The sequence below is a fragment of the Salvelinus fontinalis genome, chromosome 10 (genome assembly GCF_029448725.1).
Source record: "Salvelinus fontinalis isolate EN_2023a chromosome 10, ASM2944872v1, whole genome shotgun sequence".
Taxonomy (NCBI): domain Eukaryota; kingdom Metazoa; phylum Chordata; class Actinopteri; order Salmoniformes; family Salmonidae; genus Salvelinus; species Salvelinus fontinalis.
In genome coordinates, this window is record NC_074674.1 from 1,066,376 (window position 1) to 1,082,578 (window position 16,203).

Below are 16,203 nucleotides of genomic sequence, written 5' to 3' on the forward strand. Positions count from 1 at the left end.
TCTCACACTGACCATGAGGGTGTACTATTCAACTCTCTTCTCACACTGACCAGCATGCTTAAAACCTTGCACAATAACATGGTTTTACAAAACACTTATGTATGTACTTGTTCGTGGGTTGTGGCTTGCAGAATTTCTAACCTCGTATCCAGGCTCAATTGTTGGCTGGTGTATGACATTTCACAATTTCAGATATTTGAAATTGCAAACTGTGATATTAAAAAACGATAGTTTTAAAGTGAGTCGAGGTTTTAATCACAATGAATTTGTTTGCAAATCTAAAGCATGTATAAAATACATTTCTGTGAGCAATCACACAAACCTCAATGTACAATTACAGCTGCTTTGTAGAGTCTGTATCTTCATAGTAAGTATACTTTACTCACTACAGTAATTATGACCTATTACTGTAAATATAAACTACCAGTCAAAAGTTTTAGAACTGGAAACGGGTGATTTTTAATGGAATATCTAAATCGGCGTACAGAGGGCCATTATCAGCAATCATCACTCCTGTGTTCCAATGGCACGTTGTGTTAGCTAGTTTATCATTTTAAAAGGCTAATTGATCATTAGAAAACCCTTTTGCTTTCTGCAGCGATACGCCATCCCATTTGGTTTGGGCTTAGTGGTACTATAATTTGTTTCTCAACAGGACAATGACCCAAAACACACCTCCAGCCTGTGTAAGGGCTATTTGACCTTGATGGAGTTCTGCATCAGATGACCTGGCCTCCACAATCCCTGACCTCAACCAAATTGAGATGGTTTGGGATGAGCCGAACCACAGAGTGAAGGAAAAGCAGCCAACAAGTGCTCAGCATATGTGGGAACTCCTTCAAGACTGTTGGAAAAGCATTCCAGGTGAAGCTTGTTGAGGGAATGCCAAGAGTGTGCAAAGCTGTCATCAAGGCAAAGGGTGGCTACTTTGAAGAATCTCAAATATAAAATATATTTTGGTTTGTTTAACAAAAACAATGACATTTCTAAGTGACCCCAAACTTTTGAATGGTAGTGTATTTTGATTTGTTTAACTATTTTTGGGTTCCTACATGATTCCATATGTGTTATTTCATAGTTTTGATGTCTTCACTACTATTGTACAATGTAGAAAATAGTAAAAATTAAGAAAAACCCTTGAATGAGTAGGTGTTGTAAAACCTTTTGATCGGTAGTGTATGTTTTGTCATCAATATAAAGTGGGACTGAAAAAGGTTTACAGAATTAATGTTTACTTCCTCTTTTCTGCATTTAGATTTTTAAAATGTTTTTTTTATTCATTTAGCAGACACTCTTATCCAGAGCGACTTATAGTTAGTGCATTAATCATAAGAGAGCTCTTCTCACTTTCATCTACAGTACGAAAGCTAGTCCTGCAGAGGAGACAGAGAGCCATCCACAGGGTTAGGGGTTAGGGGTCAGTATAGGAAGTGACCTACTGTAACTCAGAGCTAGTCCTTCACTTCTAGTTGACCTTTGTTCTTAAGGATTAGAGTTAAAGGTTAATGTCAATGTCTCCTGGCTGTCAAATTCCTCACCTGCACTACCACCAGGCACCATAAATACTTTATCACATACCATTAAAGAGACTTGCTTCTCCAGACACTCATTTTGCTTCTCTTCTATAAATTGACCGCCATCTGCCGCAGAATGTTTGGCAAAAGAGGGCCTTCCTTCCCTTGCCAGCTCCAAGCTTTTTCTCGCTCTGAGAGATGTGTGATCCTGGAACAAGGTTGTCAGATATCCATGGATACCGACTGTGCTCTATCATAGTGGATTCATCAATCACTGTTCATGGCACATCTTAAGAAACTCCTGTTAGCCAGCATAATTATATTCAAACTGGGGCGGATGTTTTAGCCTTAGTTTTATTCGGTAAATAACATCTATTGTAGTATGGAGGAATAAATAGCATGAGTGATAGTGTGCAAAGAGGACCGGCGAAACAGTGAGTGAGTAAAGAGGACAGAGGAAACATAATGAGTGAGTAAAGAGGACAGAGGAAACATAATGAGTGAGTATAGAGGACAGAGGAAACATAATGAGTGAGTAAAGACGACAGAGGAAACATAATGAGTGAGTAAAGAGGACAGAGGAAACATAATGAGTGAGTATAGAGGACAGAGGAAACATAATGAGTGAGTATAGAGGACAGAGGAAACATAATGAGTGAGTAAAGACGACAGAGGAAACACAATGAGTGAGTATAGAGGACAGAGGAAACATAATGAGTGAGTAAAGAGGACAGAGGAAACATAATGAGTGAGTATAGAGGACAGAGGAAACATAATGAGTGAGTATAGAGGACAGAGGAAACATAATGAGTGAGTATAGATGACAGAGGAAACATAACGAGTGAGTAAAGAGGACAGAGGAAACATAATGAGTGAGTAAAGAGGACAGAGGAAACATAATGAGTGAGTAAAGAGGACAGAGGAAACATAATGAGTGAGTATAGACGACAGAGGAAACATAATGAGTGAGTAAAGAGGACAGAGGAAACATAATGAGTGAGTATAGAGGACAGAGGAAACATAATGAGTGAGTAAAGAGGACAGAGGAAACATAATGAGTGAGTATAGAGGACAGAGGAAACATAATGAGTGAGTATAGAGGACAGAGGAAACATAATGAGTGAGTATAGAGGACAGAGGAAACATAATGAGTGAGTAAAGACGACAGAGGAAACATAATGAGTGAGTATAGAGGACAGAGGAAACATAATGAGTGAGTAAAGAGGACAGAGGAAACATAATGAGTGAGTATAGAGGACAGAGGAAACATAATGAGTGAGTATAGAGGACAGAGGAAACATAATGAGTGAGTATAGATGACAGAGGAAACATAACGAGTGAGTAAAGAGGACAGAGGAAACATAACGAGTGAGTAAAGAGGACAGAGGAAACATAATGAGTGAGTAAAGAGGACAGAGGAAACATAATGAGTGAGTATAGACGACAGAGGAAACATAATGAGTGAGTAAAGAGGACAGAGGAAACATAATGAGTGAGTATAGAGGACAGAGGAAACATAATGAGTGAGTATAGAGGACAGAGGAAACATAATGAGTGAGTATAGAGGACAGAGGAAACATAATGAGTGAGTATAGAGGACAGAGGAAACATAATGAGTGAGTAAAGAGGACAGAGGAAACATAATGAGTGAGTAAAGAGGACAGAGGAAACATAATGAGTGAGTATAGAGGACAGAGGAAACATAATGAGTGAGTATAGATGACAGAGGAAACATAACGAGTGAGTAAAGAGGACAGAGGAAACATAATGAGTGAGTAAAGAGGACAGAGGAAACATAATGAGTGAGTAAAGAGGACAGAGGAAACATAATGAGTGAGTATAGACGACAGAGGAAACATAATGAGTGAGTAAAGAGGACAGAGGAAACATAATGAGTGAGTATAGAGGACAGAGGAAACATAATGAGTGAGTAAAGAGGACAGAGGAAACATAATGAGTGAGTATAGAGGACAGAGGAAACATAATGAGTGAGTATAGAGGACAGAGGAAACATAATGAGTGAGTATAGAGGACAGAGGAAACATAATGAGTGAGTAAAGACGACAGAGGAAACATAATGAGTGAGTATAGAGGACAGAGGAAACATAATGAGTGAGTAAAGAGGACAGAGGAAACATAATGAGTGAGTATAGAGGACAGAGGAAACATAATGAGTGAGTATAGAGGACAGAGGAAACATAATGAGTGAGTATAGATGACAGAGGAAACATAACGAGTGAGTAAAGAGGACAGAGGAAACATAACGAGTGAGTAAAGAGGACAGAGGAAACATAATGAGTGAGTAAAGAGGACAGAGGAAACATAATGAGTGAGTATAGACGACAGAGGAAACATAATGAGTGAGTAAAGAGGACAGAGGAAACATAATGAGTGAGTATAGAGGACAGAGGAAACATAATGAGTGAGTATAGAGGACAGAGGAAACATAATGAGTGAGTATAGAGGACAGAGGAAACATAATGAGTGAGTATAGACGACAGAGGAAACATAATGAGTGAGTATAGAGGACAGAGGAAACATAATGAGTGAGTATAGAGGACAGAGGAAACATAATGAGTGAGTATAGAGGACAGAGGAAACATAATGAGTGAGTAAAGAGGACAGAGGAAACATAATGAGTGAGTAAAGAGGACAGAGGAAACATAATGAGTGAGTAAAGAGGACAGAGGAAACATAATGAGTGAGTATAGAGGACAGAGGAAACATAATGAGTGAGTATAGACGACAGAGGAAACATAATGAGTGAGTATAGAGGACAGAGGAAACATAATGAGGGAGTAAAGAGGACAGAGGAAACATAATGAGTGAGTAAAGAGGACAGAGGAAACATAATGAGTGAGTAAAGAGGACAGAGGAAACATAATGAGTGAGTAAAGAAAACAGAGGAAACATAATGAGTGAGTAAAGCAGCAAAATGAGGAGAGAGTAGGATGAAAGAGAAGAGCATGCCTATGGAAGCCTGCATGGACCTCCTCTTTCGCCATTGCACCAAACACAGAGCCAGAATACAGCTTAATGGGCAGGGAACACACAGCCATTTTGGATTCATGTTGAATCAAAGCTTTTTCATTGAAGTCAGGTACAAACATGATCAAGCTAAGCTGTCAAAAGACAAAACTATAGGGTGACAGTATACCTACTGGACGCCACTTCCACTCAAGCTACTGAACGACATCATCATCATCTAGCTGTGGAAGACCGTCTCCAGTCAACTACCTGCTCCCTGAATAGGTTTTTGTTTGTTTTTTAAAAGCGACTTTGAGATTCTTTATGAAACACCCTATATAGAGTTTATCTGATGTATTACTGTATGTTGATATCATACACCGGACAGATAACGGGAGACTGATGAGCTGGATGTTACAGCAGGTGTACCTGTATTATTATCTAAATGAAGGCCTGGTGGCAGCAAGAGTTCTCTCTCTCTCTCTGTCTCTCTCTCTCCATATATATATACGTATATCTGCTCTTTAATTGAGCTAGTTAAGCTTGTCTCTGCTCTGCAGTTTAAATAGATCTCAGCCTGCATTAATACACCTTAAAGCTACCCACGGAGCCCTGGGAAGGCTGTAAGCCATATAGGCATAGCTACAGAACGCCATTCATTGGAAACTTCTGCTTAATGATACAGAATGTCTGATATAGTGAGATGCATGCTTTGTCAACCGTAAACACAGAGACAGACAGACAGACAGACAGACAGACAGACAGACAGACAGACAGACACATAAACATCAGATTTTACGTGTCTAAACAAGCAATGATTTATGAAAAACTGAGCCAACCAAGCATTCTTTCCCCTTCTATAAATAAAACTGCGTTCGGGCTAGTGGTGAGAGTTCCTACATACAGAGAGCAAATACTGGACCACATTTCCCATAACAAAACTACAAGAGCCTGTCCAAGTTCATCCAGTGTGTGCATGAGATACCTCTCATCTGTCCCACAGTCCTTGTATTAGCATGGTTCACACACACTCCCACAGCCAGCATGCAGGAGCAGCTGCTAGGCTGTTTGAGTGTTTGTGACAGTGATTGTGTGTATGTTTGTGTGTGTGTAAGTGTGTGTGAAAACCCACCAGGATTCTCGACGAGAGGAGAGGAGGAGATATGAGAGTAGAGGGAGGAGAGGAGAGTGGAGGGGGGAGAGTAGGGGAAAGGAGGGGAGAGGAGCAGGGAGTAGAGGAGAGGAGGGGGGAGAAGAGAAAAGGAGAGAAAAGAGGAGAGTAGGGGAGAGAAGAGAGTGGGGTAGAGAATAGTAGGGGAGAGAAGAGGAGAGGAGGGGAGAGAAGATGAGAGTAGAGGAGAGAATAGGAGAGTAGAGGAGAGAAGAGAAGAGTAGGGGGAGAAGGGAAGAGTAGGAGAGAGAAGGGAAGAGTAAGGGAGAGAAGGGAAGAGTAGGGGAGAGAAGGGAAGAGTAAGGGAAAGAAGGGAAGAGTAGGGGAGAGAAGGGAAGAGTAGGGGAGAGAAGGGAAGAGTAGGAGAGAGAAGGGAAGAGTAGGGGAGAGAAGGGAAGAGTAGGGGAGAGAAGGGAAGAGTAGGGGAGAGAAGGGAAGAGTAAGGGAAAGAAGGGAAGAGTAGAGGAGAGAAGAGAAGAGTAGGGGGAGAAGGGAAGAGTAGGAGAGAGAAGGGAAGAGTAGGGGAGAGAAGGGAAGAGTAGGGGAGAGAAGGGAAGAGTAGGGGAGAGAAGGGAAGAGTAAGGGAAAGAAGGGAAGAGTAGGGGAGAGAAGAGGAGAGTCGGGAGAGAAGAGGAGGGTAGGAGAGAGAAGAGAAGAGTAGGGAGAGAAGAGGAGAGTAAGGGAGAGAAGAGAAGAGTAAGGGAGAGGGGAGGAGGGCAGAGGAGTGGACAGGAGAGAGAAGGGGAGGGGAGGGGAGAGAAGAGGGGAGAGTAGGGAGTGAAGGGGAGAGTAGGGAGAGAAGGGGAGAGTAGGGGAGAGAAGGGGAGAGTAGGGGAGAGAAGAGGAGAGTAGGGAGAGAAGAGTAGAGTAGGGGAGAGAAGAGAAGAGTAAGGGAGAGGGGAGGAGGGCAGAGGAGTGGACAGGAGAGAGAAGGGGAGGGTAGGGGAGAGAAGAGGGGAGAGTAGGGAGAGTAGGGGAGAGAAGGGGAGAGTAAGGAGAGAAGGGGAGAGTAGGGAGAGAAGGGGAGAGTAGGGGAGAGAAGGGGAGAGTAGGGGTGAGTAGGGAGAGAAGGGGAGAGTAGGAAGAGGAGAGGAGGGGAGAGGAGGGGAGAGAAGAGGAGGGGAGAGAAGAGAAGAGGAGAGGACGGGAGAGAAGAGGAGAGGAGAGTAGGGGAGAGAAGAGAAGAGGAGAGTAGGGAGAGAAGAGGAGAGAAGAGGAGAGTAGGGGAGAGAAGATGAGAGTAGGGAGAGAAGAGGAGAGTAGGGAGAGAATAGGAGAGTAGGGGAGAGAAGAGGGGAGTAGGGGAGAGTAGGGAGAGTAGGGGAGAGTAGGGAGAGTAGGGAGAGAAGAGGAGAGTAGGGAGAGAATAGGAGAGTAGGGGAGAGAAGAGGGGAGTAGGGGAGAGTAGGGAGAGTAGGGGAGAGTAGGGAGAGTAGGGGAGAGAAGGGGAGAGTAGGGGAAAGAAGATGAGAGTAGGGAGAGAAGAGGAGAGTAGGGAGAGAATAGGAGAGTAGGGGAGAGAAGAGGGGAGTAGGGGAGAGTAGGGAGAGTAGGGGAGAGTAGGGAGAGTAGGGGAGAGAAGGGGAGAGTAGGGAGAGAAGAAGAGAGGAGATAAGGGGAGAGTAGGGCGAGAAGGGGAGAGAAGGGGAGAGTATGGAGAGAAGAGGAGAGTAGGCAGAGAAGGGAAGAGTAGGGGAGAGAAGGGGAGAGTAGGGAGGGAAGAGGAGATTAGGGAGAGAAGAGGAGAGGAGGGGAGAGGAGGGAAGAGGAGATTATGGAGAAGAGGAGAGGAGGGGAGTGAAGAGAAGAGAAGAGGAGAGGACGGGAGAGAAGAGGAGAGGAGAGTAGGGAGGGAAGAGGGGATTAGGGAGAAGAGGAGAGGAGGGGAGAGGAGTGGAGAGAATGGGAGAGGATGGGAGAGAAGAGGAGAGGAGAGGACGGGAGAGAAGAGGAAAGGAGAGTAGGGGAGAGAAGAGAAGAGGAGAGTAGGGGAGAGGAGAGTAGGGGAGAGGAGAGTAGGGGAGAGAAGGGAAGAGTAGGGGAGAGAAGGGGAGAGTAGGGAGAGAAGGGGAGAGTAGGGAGAGAAGAGGAGAGTAGGGGAGAGAAGGGGAGAGTAGGGGAGTGAAGAGGACATTAGGGGAGAGAATGGAAGAGTAGGGGAGAGAAGAGGAGAGTAGGGTAGAGAAGAGGATAGTAGGGGAGAGAAGAGGAGAGTAAGGGAAAGGGGAGGAGGGCAGAGGAGGGGACAGGAGAGAGAAGAGGAGAGTATGGGAGAGAAGGGGAGAGTAGGGGTGAGTAGGGGAGAGTAGGGAGAGAAGGGAAGAGTAGGGTAGAGAAGGGGAGAGTAGGGAGAGAAGAGGAGAGTAGGGGAGAGAAGGGGAGAGTAGGGGTGAGTAGGGGAGAGTAGGGAGAGAAGGGAAGAGTAGGGTAGAGAAGGGGAGAGTAGGGAGAGAAGAGTAGAGTAGGGGAGAGAAGGGAAGAGTAGGGGAGAGAAGTGAAGAGTAGGGGAGAGAAGGGGAGAGTAGGGGAGAGAAGAGGAGAGTAGGGAGAGAAAGGAAGAGAAGAGGAGAGTAGGGGAGAGAAGAGGAGAGTAGGGGAGAGAAGGGGAGAGTAGGGAGAAAAGAGGAGGGTAGGGGAGAGTAGGGGAGAATGTGAGAGTAGGGCGAGAAGGGAAAGGTAGGGGAGAGAAGAGGAGAGTAGGGAGAAAAGGGAAGAGTATTGGAGAGAAGAGGAGAGTAGGGAGAGAAGAGGAGAGTAGGGGAAAGAAGAGGAGAGTAGGGGAGAGAAGAGGAGAATAGGGAGAAAAGAAGAGAGAAGAGGAGAGTAGGGTAGAATGTGAGAGTAGGGCGAGAAGGAAAGAGTAGGGGAGAGAAGAGGAGAGTATGGGGAGAATAGGAGAGTAGGGGAGAGAAGAGGAGAATAGGGAGAGAAGAGGAGAGTAGGGGAGATAAAGGGAGAGTGTGGGAGAGAAGAGGAGAGTAGGGAGAGAAGAGGAGAGTAGGGAGAGAAGGGGAGAGAAGAGGAGAGGAGGGGACAGGAGAGAGAAGAGGAGAGTAGGGGAGAGAAGCAGAGAGTAGGGGAGAAAAGAGTAGGGGAGAGCAGAGGAGAGTAGGGGAGAGGAGAGGGGGCAGAGGAGGGGACAGGAGAGAGAAGAGGAGAGTAGGGGAGAGAAGAGGAGAGTAGGGAGAGAATAGGGAGAGAATTGGAGAGCCGGGAGAGAAGAGGAGATAGGCGAGAGAAAAGTAGAGTAGGGGAGAGAAGAAGAGAGTATGGGAGAGAAGGGGAGAGTAGGGAGAGAAGAGGAGAGTATGGGAGAGAAAAGGAGAGTATGGGAGAGAAGAGGAGAGTAGGGAGAGAAGAGGAGAGTAGGGGAGAGAAGAGGAGAGTATGGGAGAGAAAAGGAGAGTATGGGAGAGAAGAGTAGAGTAGGGAGAGAAGAAGAGAGTAGGGGAGAGAAGAGGAGAGTAGGGGAGATAAGAGGAGAGTAGGGGAGAGAAGACGAGAGTAGGGGAGAGAAGAGGAGAGTAGGGGAGAGAAGGGGAGAGTAGGGAGAGAAGAGGAGAGTATGGGAGAGAAAAGGAGAGTAGGGAGAGAAGAAGAGAGTAGGGGAGAGAAGAGGAGAGTAGGGGAGAGAAGAGGAGAGTAGGGGAGAGAAGACGAGAGTAGGGGAGAGAAGAGGAGAGTAGGGAGAGAAGACGAGAGTAGGGGAGAGAAGAGGAGAGTAGGGGAGAGAAGACGAGAGTAGGGGAGAGAAGAGGAGAGTAGGGGAGAGAGGGGGAGAGTAGGGAGAGAAGATGAGAGTATGGGAGAGAAGAGGAGAGTAGGGAGAGAAGAGGAGAGTAGGGGAGAGAAGAGGAGAGTAGGGGAGAGAAAAGGAGAGTATGGGAGAGAAGAGGAGAGTAGGGAGAGAAGAGGAGAGTGTGGGAGAGAAAAGGAGAGTAGGGGAGAGAAGAGGAGAGTAGGGAGAGAAGAGGAGAGTAGGGGTGAGTAGGGGAGAGTAGGGAGAGAAGGGAAGAGTAGGGTAGAGAAGGGGAGAGTAGGGAGAGAAGAGGAGAGTAGGGGAGAGAAGGGGAGAGTAGGGGTGAGTAGGGGAGAGTAGGGAGAGAAGGGAAGAGTAGGGTAGAGAAGGGAGAGTAGGGAGAGAAGAGGAGAGTAGGGGAGAGAAGGGGAGAGTAGGGGTGAGTAGGGGAGAGTAGGGAGAGAAGGGAAGAGTAGGGTAGAGAAGGGGAGAGTAGGGAGAGAAGAGTAGAGTAGGGGAGAGAAGGGAAGAGTAGGGGAGAGAAGTGAAGAGTAGGGGAGAGAAGGGGAGAGTAGGGGAGAGAAGAGGAGAGTAGGGAGAGAAAGGAAGAGAAGAGGAGAGTAGGGGAGAGAAGAGGAGAATAGGGAGAGAAGGGGAGAGTAGGGAGAAAAGAGGAGGGTAGGGGAGAGTAGGGGAGAATGTGAGAGTAGGGCGAGAAGGGAAAGGTAGGGGAGAGAAGAGGAGAGTAGGGAGAAAAGGGAAGAGTATTGGAGAGAAGAGGAGAGTAGGGAGAGAAGAGGAGAGTAGGGGAAAGAAGAGGAGAGTAGGGGAGAGAAGAGGAGAATAGGGAGAAAAGAAGAGAGAAGAGGAGAGTAGGGTAGAATTGAGAGTAGGGCGAGAAGGAAGAGAGTAGGGAGAGAAGAGGAAGAGTATGGGGAGATAGGAGAGTAGGGGAGAGAAGAGGAGAATAGGGAGAGAAGAGGAGAGTAGGGAGAGAAGAGAGGGAGAGTGGGAGAGAAGAGGAGAGTAGGGAGAGAGAGAGGAGAGTAGGGAGAGAAGGGAGAGAGAGAGGAGAGGAGGAGACGTAGAGAGAGAAGAGGAGCGAGTAGGGGAGAGAAGCAGAGAGTAGGGGAGAAAAGAGTAGGGGAGAGCAGAGGAGAGTAGGGGGGAGGAGAGGGGGGCAGGGGAGGGGACAGGAGAGAGAAGGGGAGAGTAGGGGAGAGAAGAGGAGAGTAGGGAGAGAATAGGAAGAGAATTGGAGAGCAGGGAGAGAAGAGGGGAGTAGGCGAGAGAAAATGAGAGTATGGGAGAGAAAATGAGAGTATGTGAGAGAAGAGGAGAGTAGGGGAGAGAAGAGGAGAGGAGAGTATGGGAGAGAAGAGGAGAGTATGGTAGAGAAGAGGAGAGTAGGGGAGAGAAGAGGAGAGTAGGGGAGAGAAAAGGAGAGTATGGAGAGTAAGGAAGGGGGGAGGAGGGCAGAGGATGGGAGAGGAGAGAGAAGAGGAGAGTAGGGGAGAGAAAAGGAGAGTATGGAGAGTAAGGAAGGGGGGAGGAGGGCAGAGGATGGGAGAGGAGAGAGAAGAGGAGAGTAGGGGAGAGAAGGGACGGGTAGGGGGGAGTAGGTAGAGAAGAGGAGAATAATGGAGAGAAGAGGAGAGTAAGGGAGAGGGGAGGAGGGCAGAAGAGGGGACAGGAGAGAGAAGAGGAGAGTAGCGGAGAGGAAAGGAGAGGAGGGGAACGGTGAGAGCCTGGGACTGGGAGCAGGCTGAATAGTTGAGAGACAGGGCTTGGATGGAATTCCATAAACGCTCTCTCTCTGAGAGCCAATTTCACGACAGGGGCTGGCTGTGTGGAGCAGTCAGCCCCAGCATGTCACTGGCCTCGTGTGTGTGGTATAACACACACTTTGTGTGTGTATGTGTGTGTATGAGGCTGTGGGAGCTCCCAGCTTGTGTGTGAGCTAGCTCCATGGCAGTGGTTGAGGTGAGAGTGAGGGTGTCTAAATGAGGAGGTTGAGGCATGCAGGGTGCCCAGGCCTGGTCCCATCTACTGACATCCTGGACCTTCCAACATGACAGAATGATAGATTTAGCACCCCAACCTCAGGCCTATTCGCTAGCTCACTCACTCCTACAGCATCCTGCCATGCAGGTTAACCCACTCCCTGCTAGCTAGCACACTCACACAGCCTCACACAGAGAGGGATATGGGGGAAAGAAAGAGAGTGGGAGAAACAGAAATATAGAGAAAGACAGGGACAATGCTACTAACACACTAACACTCTCAGCCAGTGCAGTCCACTCTCAAGAAAAATATATTTATTTAACTGGTCAGATAAGGACAAATTCTTATTTATAATGACGGCCTAGGAACAGTGGGTTAACTGCCTTGTTCAGGGGCAGAATTTTTACCTTGTCAGCTCAGAGATTCGATCTATCAACCTTTCGGTTCCCGGCCCAATGCTCTAACCACTAGGCTACTTGCCACCCCTATATAAGTAGCCAAAAGACCACAAAGAGCTAACAGGGGAGAAATAATGATCAAATATCCTATCTTTGCAAAGACATGCTGCCCTGTTACATTTACCGTTTAACCCAGACACAAAGAAAGGATGAGACAAAGCAGATAACACGAGGAGGTGATTACCCTCTCTCTCTCTCTCTCTCTCTCTCTCTCTCTCTCTCTCTCTCTCTCTCTCTCTCTCTCTCTCTCCCCCTCTCTCCCCCTCTCTCCCTCTCTCTCTCTCTCTCTCTCTCTCTCTCTCTCTCTCTCTCTCTCTCTCTCTCTCTCTCTCTCTCTCTCTCTCGCTCTCTCTCTCTCTCGCTCTCTCTCTCTCGCTCTCTCTCAGTGGAAGCAACGGCGGATCAGCTTACCTTTGTAGTCACAATGCAGAGGCAGTCCATGGTAGTGAGAACAAACAGGTGGGGTGTATCTCAACCCCCCACCCCCCACAACAGAGGGCTGAGACCCCACACCCCTCGCCCCAGCCTGCCCCACTCCTGCTCTCTCTCGTCCTGCCTTTCCCCCTTTTCTTTGCTTCCGTGTATCTCTTTCTTTACTTACTGAACCAGCGAGGGAAAGAGAGGATGGAGGGAGGGGGAAACGTAAAGAGGGAAGGGGAGGGACACAGGGAAAGAGAGAGAAAGAGCAAGAGAGAGAAAGAAAGAAAGCGAGAGAGGGTGGGCTCCGAATCTGTATGAGGGAGAGGGAGAGGGAGAGAGAGAGAGGGGGAGGGAGAGGGGGAACTCTTCTATAAGAGGAGAAGAGGAAGAGAGGAAGAGGAGAAGCAGGGATGAATATGAAAGGAAATGGACAGAGGGGGAAGGAAGTAGAAAGGAGAGGTGGTATGGGAAAAAGGGGAGTTTCGCTCTGCAAGAGAAAGCGAGAGAGAGAGAAAGAGAGAGAGGATTAGACAGCGAAACAGCAGAGGATGGAGAGGAAGAGCCGAGGGAGGGGACAGCGAAGAAGAAAGAGAGAGTCAGTGTATGTGGTGTGTATGTGAAAACAGAAGGAATTAGACTGAAATAAAATGTGTAGAGGGGGAGAGAGAATTACATATGCATCACAGAAAATGGAAACGCATACAACAATCAGAGTGACAAAAACAACCCGAACATAAACTAGAGGAAACCATGACAGAAGGTGAAAAAGCGTGAAGGGTTTTCTGCTTGTTGTGGTGCTCTGCAGCTGTTGCCTTAGCAATGGTGCAATTGTTGCCATGGCAATAGGAAGGGTTGTTGTTATCATGTAGCCGTTGCCGTGGTGCTGGGGTCTGTGTGAATGGTTGTATGTGCGTCTTCACTGAGTGTGTGTGTGTGTGTGTGTGTGTGTGTGTGTGTGTGTGTGTGTGTGTGTGTGTGTGTGTGTGTGTGGTGTGTGTGTGTGTGTGTGTGTGTGTGTGTGTGTGTGTGTGTGTGTGTGTGTGTGTGTGTGAGAGAGAGAGAGAGAGAGAGAGAGAGAGAGAGAGAGAGAGAGAGAGAGAGAGAGAGAGAGAGAGAGAGAGAGAGAGAGAGAGAGAGAGAGAGAGAGAGAGAGAGAGAGAGAGAGAGAGAGAGAGAGAGAGAGAGAGAGTGTGTATAAGGATTTTAAGTTAAAAATTAAGAAGCATACATGGAGGGTGTTTTGGGTATAAAGCCATGCCATTCTCATATTTCTCTGTGTGACTATATGTTTCTACAGTTAGCTGGGGGTGTTCCTTCTATGATTGAGTAATGTCAATGCAGTGAATTTGGACTGGAACCTTTGTTCAAATGCATTGCAGTAAAATTAATAGAATCATGTGTGCATCTTAGGGGTACACTTTGCCTTTAAGAGTACAGACCGCACCACTAAAGCCTGGTTTACGGGGAAATGTGTGCTTCGTGTCTTTTTTTATTTTATTTTTATTTCACCTTTATTTAACCAGGTAGGCTAGTTGAGAACAAGTTCTCATTTACAACTGCGACATGGCCAAGATCTTTGCACCCTCAGCTTGGTAATTGTACAAAAGGCAGCATAACCCCCCTCCCCTCTGCCAGCTCCCCACAATGCAGGAGCAATGGTGCAGCAATAATGCCATTCTAAATTATGAACACACACATACAGGTGAAATCGGAAGTTTAAAAAACACCTTGGCCAAATACATTTGAACTCAGTTTTTTTTTATCTTCCTGACTGATGTCTTGAGATGTTGCTTCAATATATCCACATAATTTTCCATCCTCATGAAGCTATCTATTTTGTGAAGTGCACCAGTCCCTCCTGCAGCAAAGCACCCCCACAACATGATGCTGCCACCCCCGTGCTTCATGGTTGGGATGGTGTTCTTTGGCTTGCAAGCATCCCCCCTTTTTCCTCCAAACATAACGATGGTCATTATAGCCAAACAGTTCTATTTTTGTTTCATCAGACCAGAGGACATTTCTCCAAAAAGTGCGATCTTTGTCCCCAGGTGCAGTTGCAAACCGTAGTCTGGCTTTTTGACGGCGGTTTTTGAGCAGTGACTTTACTTTTGATACTTTTGTACCAGTTTCCTCCAGAATCTTCATAAGGTCCTTTGCTGTTGTTCTGGGATTGATTTGCACTTGCGCACCAAAATACGTTCCTCTCTACGAGACAGAACATGTCTCCTTCCTGAGCGGTATGATGGCTGAGTGGTCCCATGCTGTTTATACTTGCGTACTATTGTTTGTACAAATTGTTTGTACAGATGAACGTGGTACCTTCAGGCATTTGGAAATTGCTCCCCTGAGTTTGAAGGTAGGCCTTGTAATACATCCATAGGTACACCTCCAATTGACTCAAATTATGTCAACTAGCCTATCAGAAGCTTCGAAAACCATGACATAATTTTCTGGAATTTTCCAAGCTGTTTAAAGGCACAGTGAACTTAGTGTATGTAAACTTCTGACCCACTGGAATTGTGATATATTGAATGATAAGTTTAATAATTAGTCTGTGAACAATTGTTGGAAAAATTACTTGTGTCATGCGCAAAGAAGATGTCCTAACCGACTTGCCAAAACTATAGTTTGTTAACAAGAAATGTGTGGAGTGGTTGAAGAACGAGTTTTAATGACACCAACCTAAGTGTATTTAACCTGTTTGGGCTGCAGGGGCAGTATTGTGTAGCCGGAAAAAAGGTGCCCATTTCAAACGGCCTCGTACTCAATTCTTGCTCGTACAATGTGCATATTATTATTACTATTGGATAGAAAACACTCTCTAGTTTCTAAAACCGTTTGAATTATATCTGTGAGTAAAACAGAACTCATTTTGCAGCATACTTCCTGACAGGAAGTGGAAAATCTGAAATCGATGCTCTGTTCTAGGGCCTGCCTATAAATGTCCTTGATATTTATTAGAATACATGCACTTCATACGTCTTCCACTAGATGTCGACAGGCAGTGAGAGAAGAAATGGAGTGTATAACTTGATCTGGGGTCGAATAAAAGCTCTCGGCATGACGTGTCACCAGTTTCCTGTTTTCTGGAGAGCGTGTGAAGGGACCTGGTTTTGCCTTCTGATAAGCTGTCGTTATAGACGACTAATATCTCCGGCTTTGATTTTATTTGATACATGTGACAATATCATCGTAAAGTATGTTTTTTCAATATAGTTTTATTAGATTATTGAAATTTATTTGGGACGTTAGGCGTGTTGCGTTGTGTGCATTTTTTCAGGAAGGAGAGCTTTGCGCTACTTTGCTAGCTTTCCATGCTAATTGACTGGAGAAGAGGACATTCTAAATCCAAACAACGATTGTTCCCGACAAAGGACCCCTTGTACAACATTCTGATGAAAGATCATCAAAAGTAGAACCCATTTTATGATGCTATTTCATATATCTGTCGAACATGTGAAATAGTCGTTTGCGCCCAGATTTTGGGTACTCTCTCGCTATACCTAAGCTGGATGCCGCGAAGTTATTTTTAGAATTCTAACACGGCGATTGCATTAAGAACTAGTGTATCTATCATTTCCTATACAACATGTATTTTTTAGTAACGTTTATGTATAGTTATTTGGTCAGAATAGTTGAGTGCCATAAAAATATCTGCACATTCTGGGAAAAAGATGCTACGTTAGCACAATGTATAACCACTGATTTCAGCTCTAAATATGCACATTTTTGAACAAAACATAAGTGTATGTAGAACCCGATGTTATAGGACTGTCATCTGATGAAGCTTATCAAGGTTAGTCAAAAATTAATATCTTTTGCTGGTTTATTCGCTATCGCTAACGTGCCTATTGCTATCGCTAACGTGCCTTGATGAATGAATGCGGTAGTGTGGTAGGCTATTGTAGTAAGCTAATATAATGCTATATT

The 16,203-nt window shown here is 45.9% G+C and overlaps 1 protein-coding gene across 2 annotated transcripts in view; it reads right to left on the reverse strand.

The window, feature by feature from the left end:
* LOC129863330 (disks large homolog 4-like) overlaps positions 1 to 12,860 on the reverse strand; it is a gene marked incomplete at its 3' end in the record, with an annotated part of 135,506 nt that extends 122,646 nt beyond the window's left edge. The window contains 1 exon segment of one of the 2 annotated variants that reach the window (XM_055935226.1): positions 12,265 to 12,860. Coding sequence is in view for 1 of the 2 variants with exons in the window: in XM_055935227.1 (XP_055791202.1) it covers positions 12,265 to 12,294 (30 nt within the window). 2 annotated transcript variants of the gene reach the window in all.
* Between the last annotated feature and the right edge of the window lie 3,343 nt (positions 12,861 to 16,203).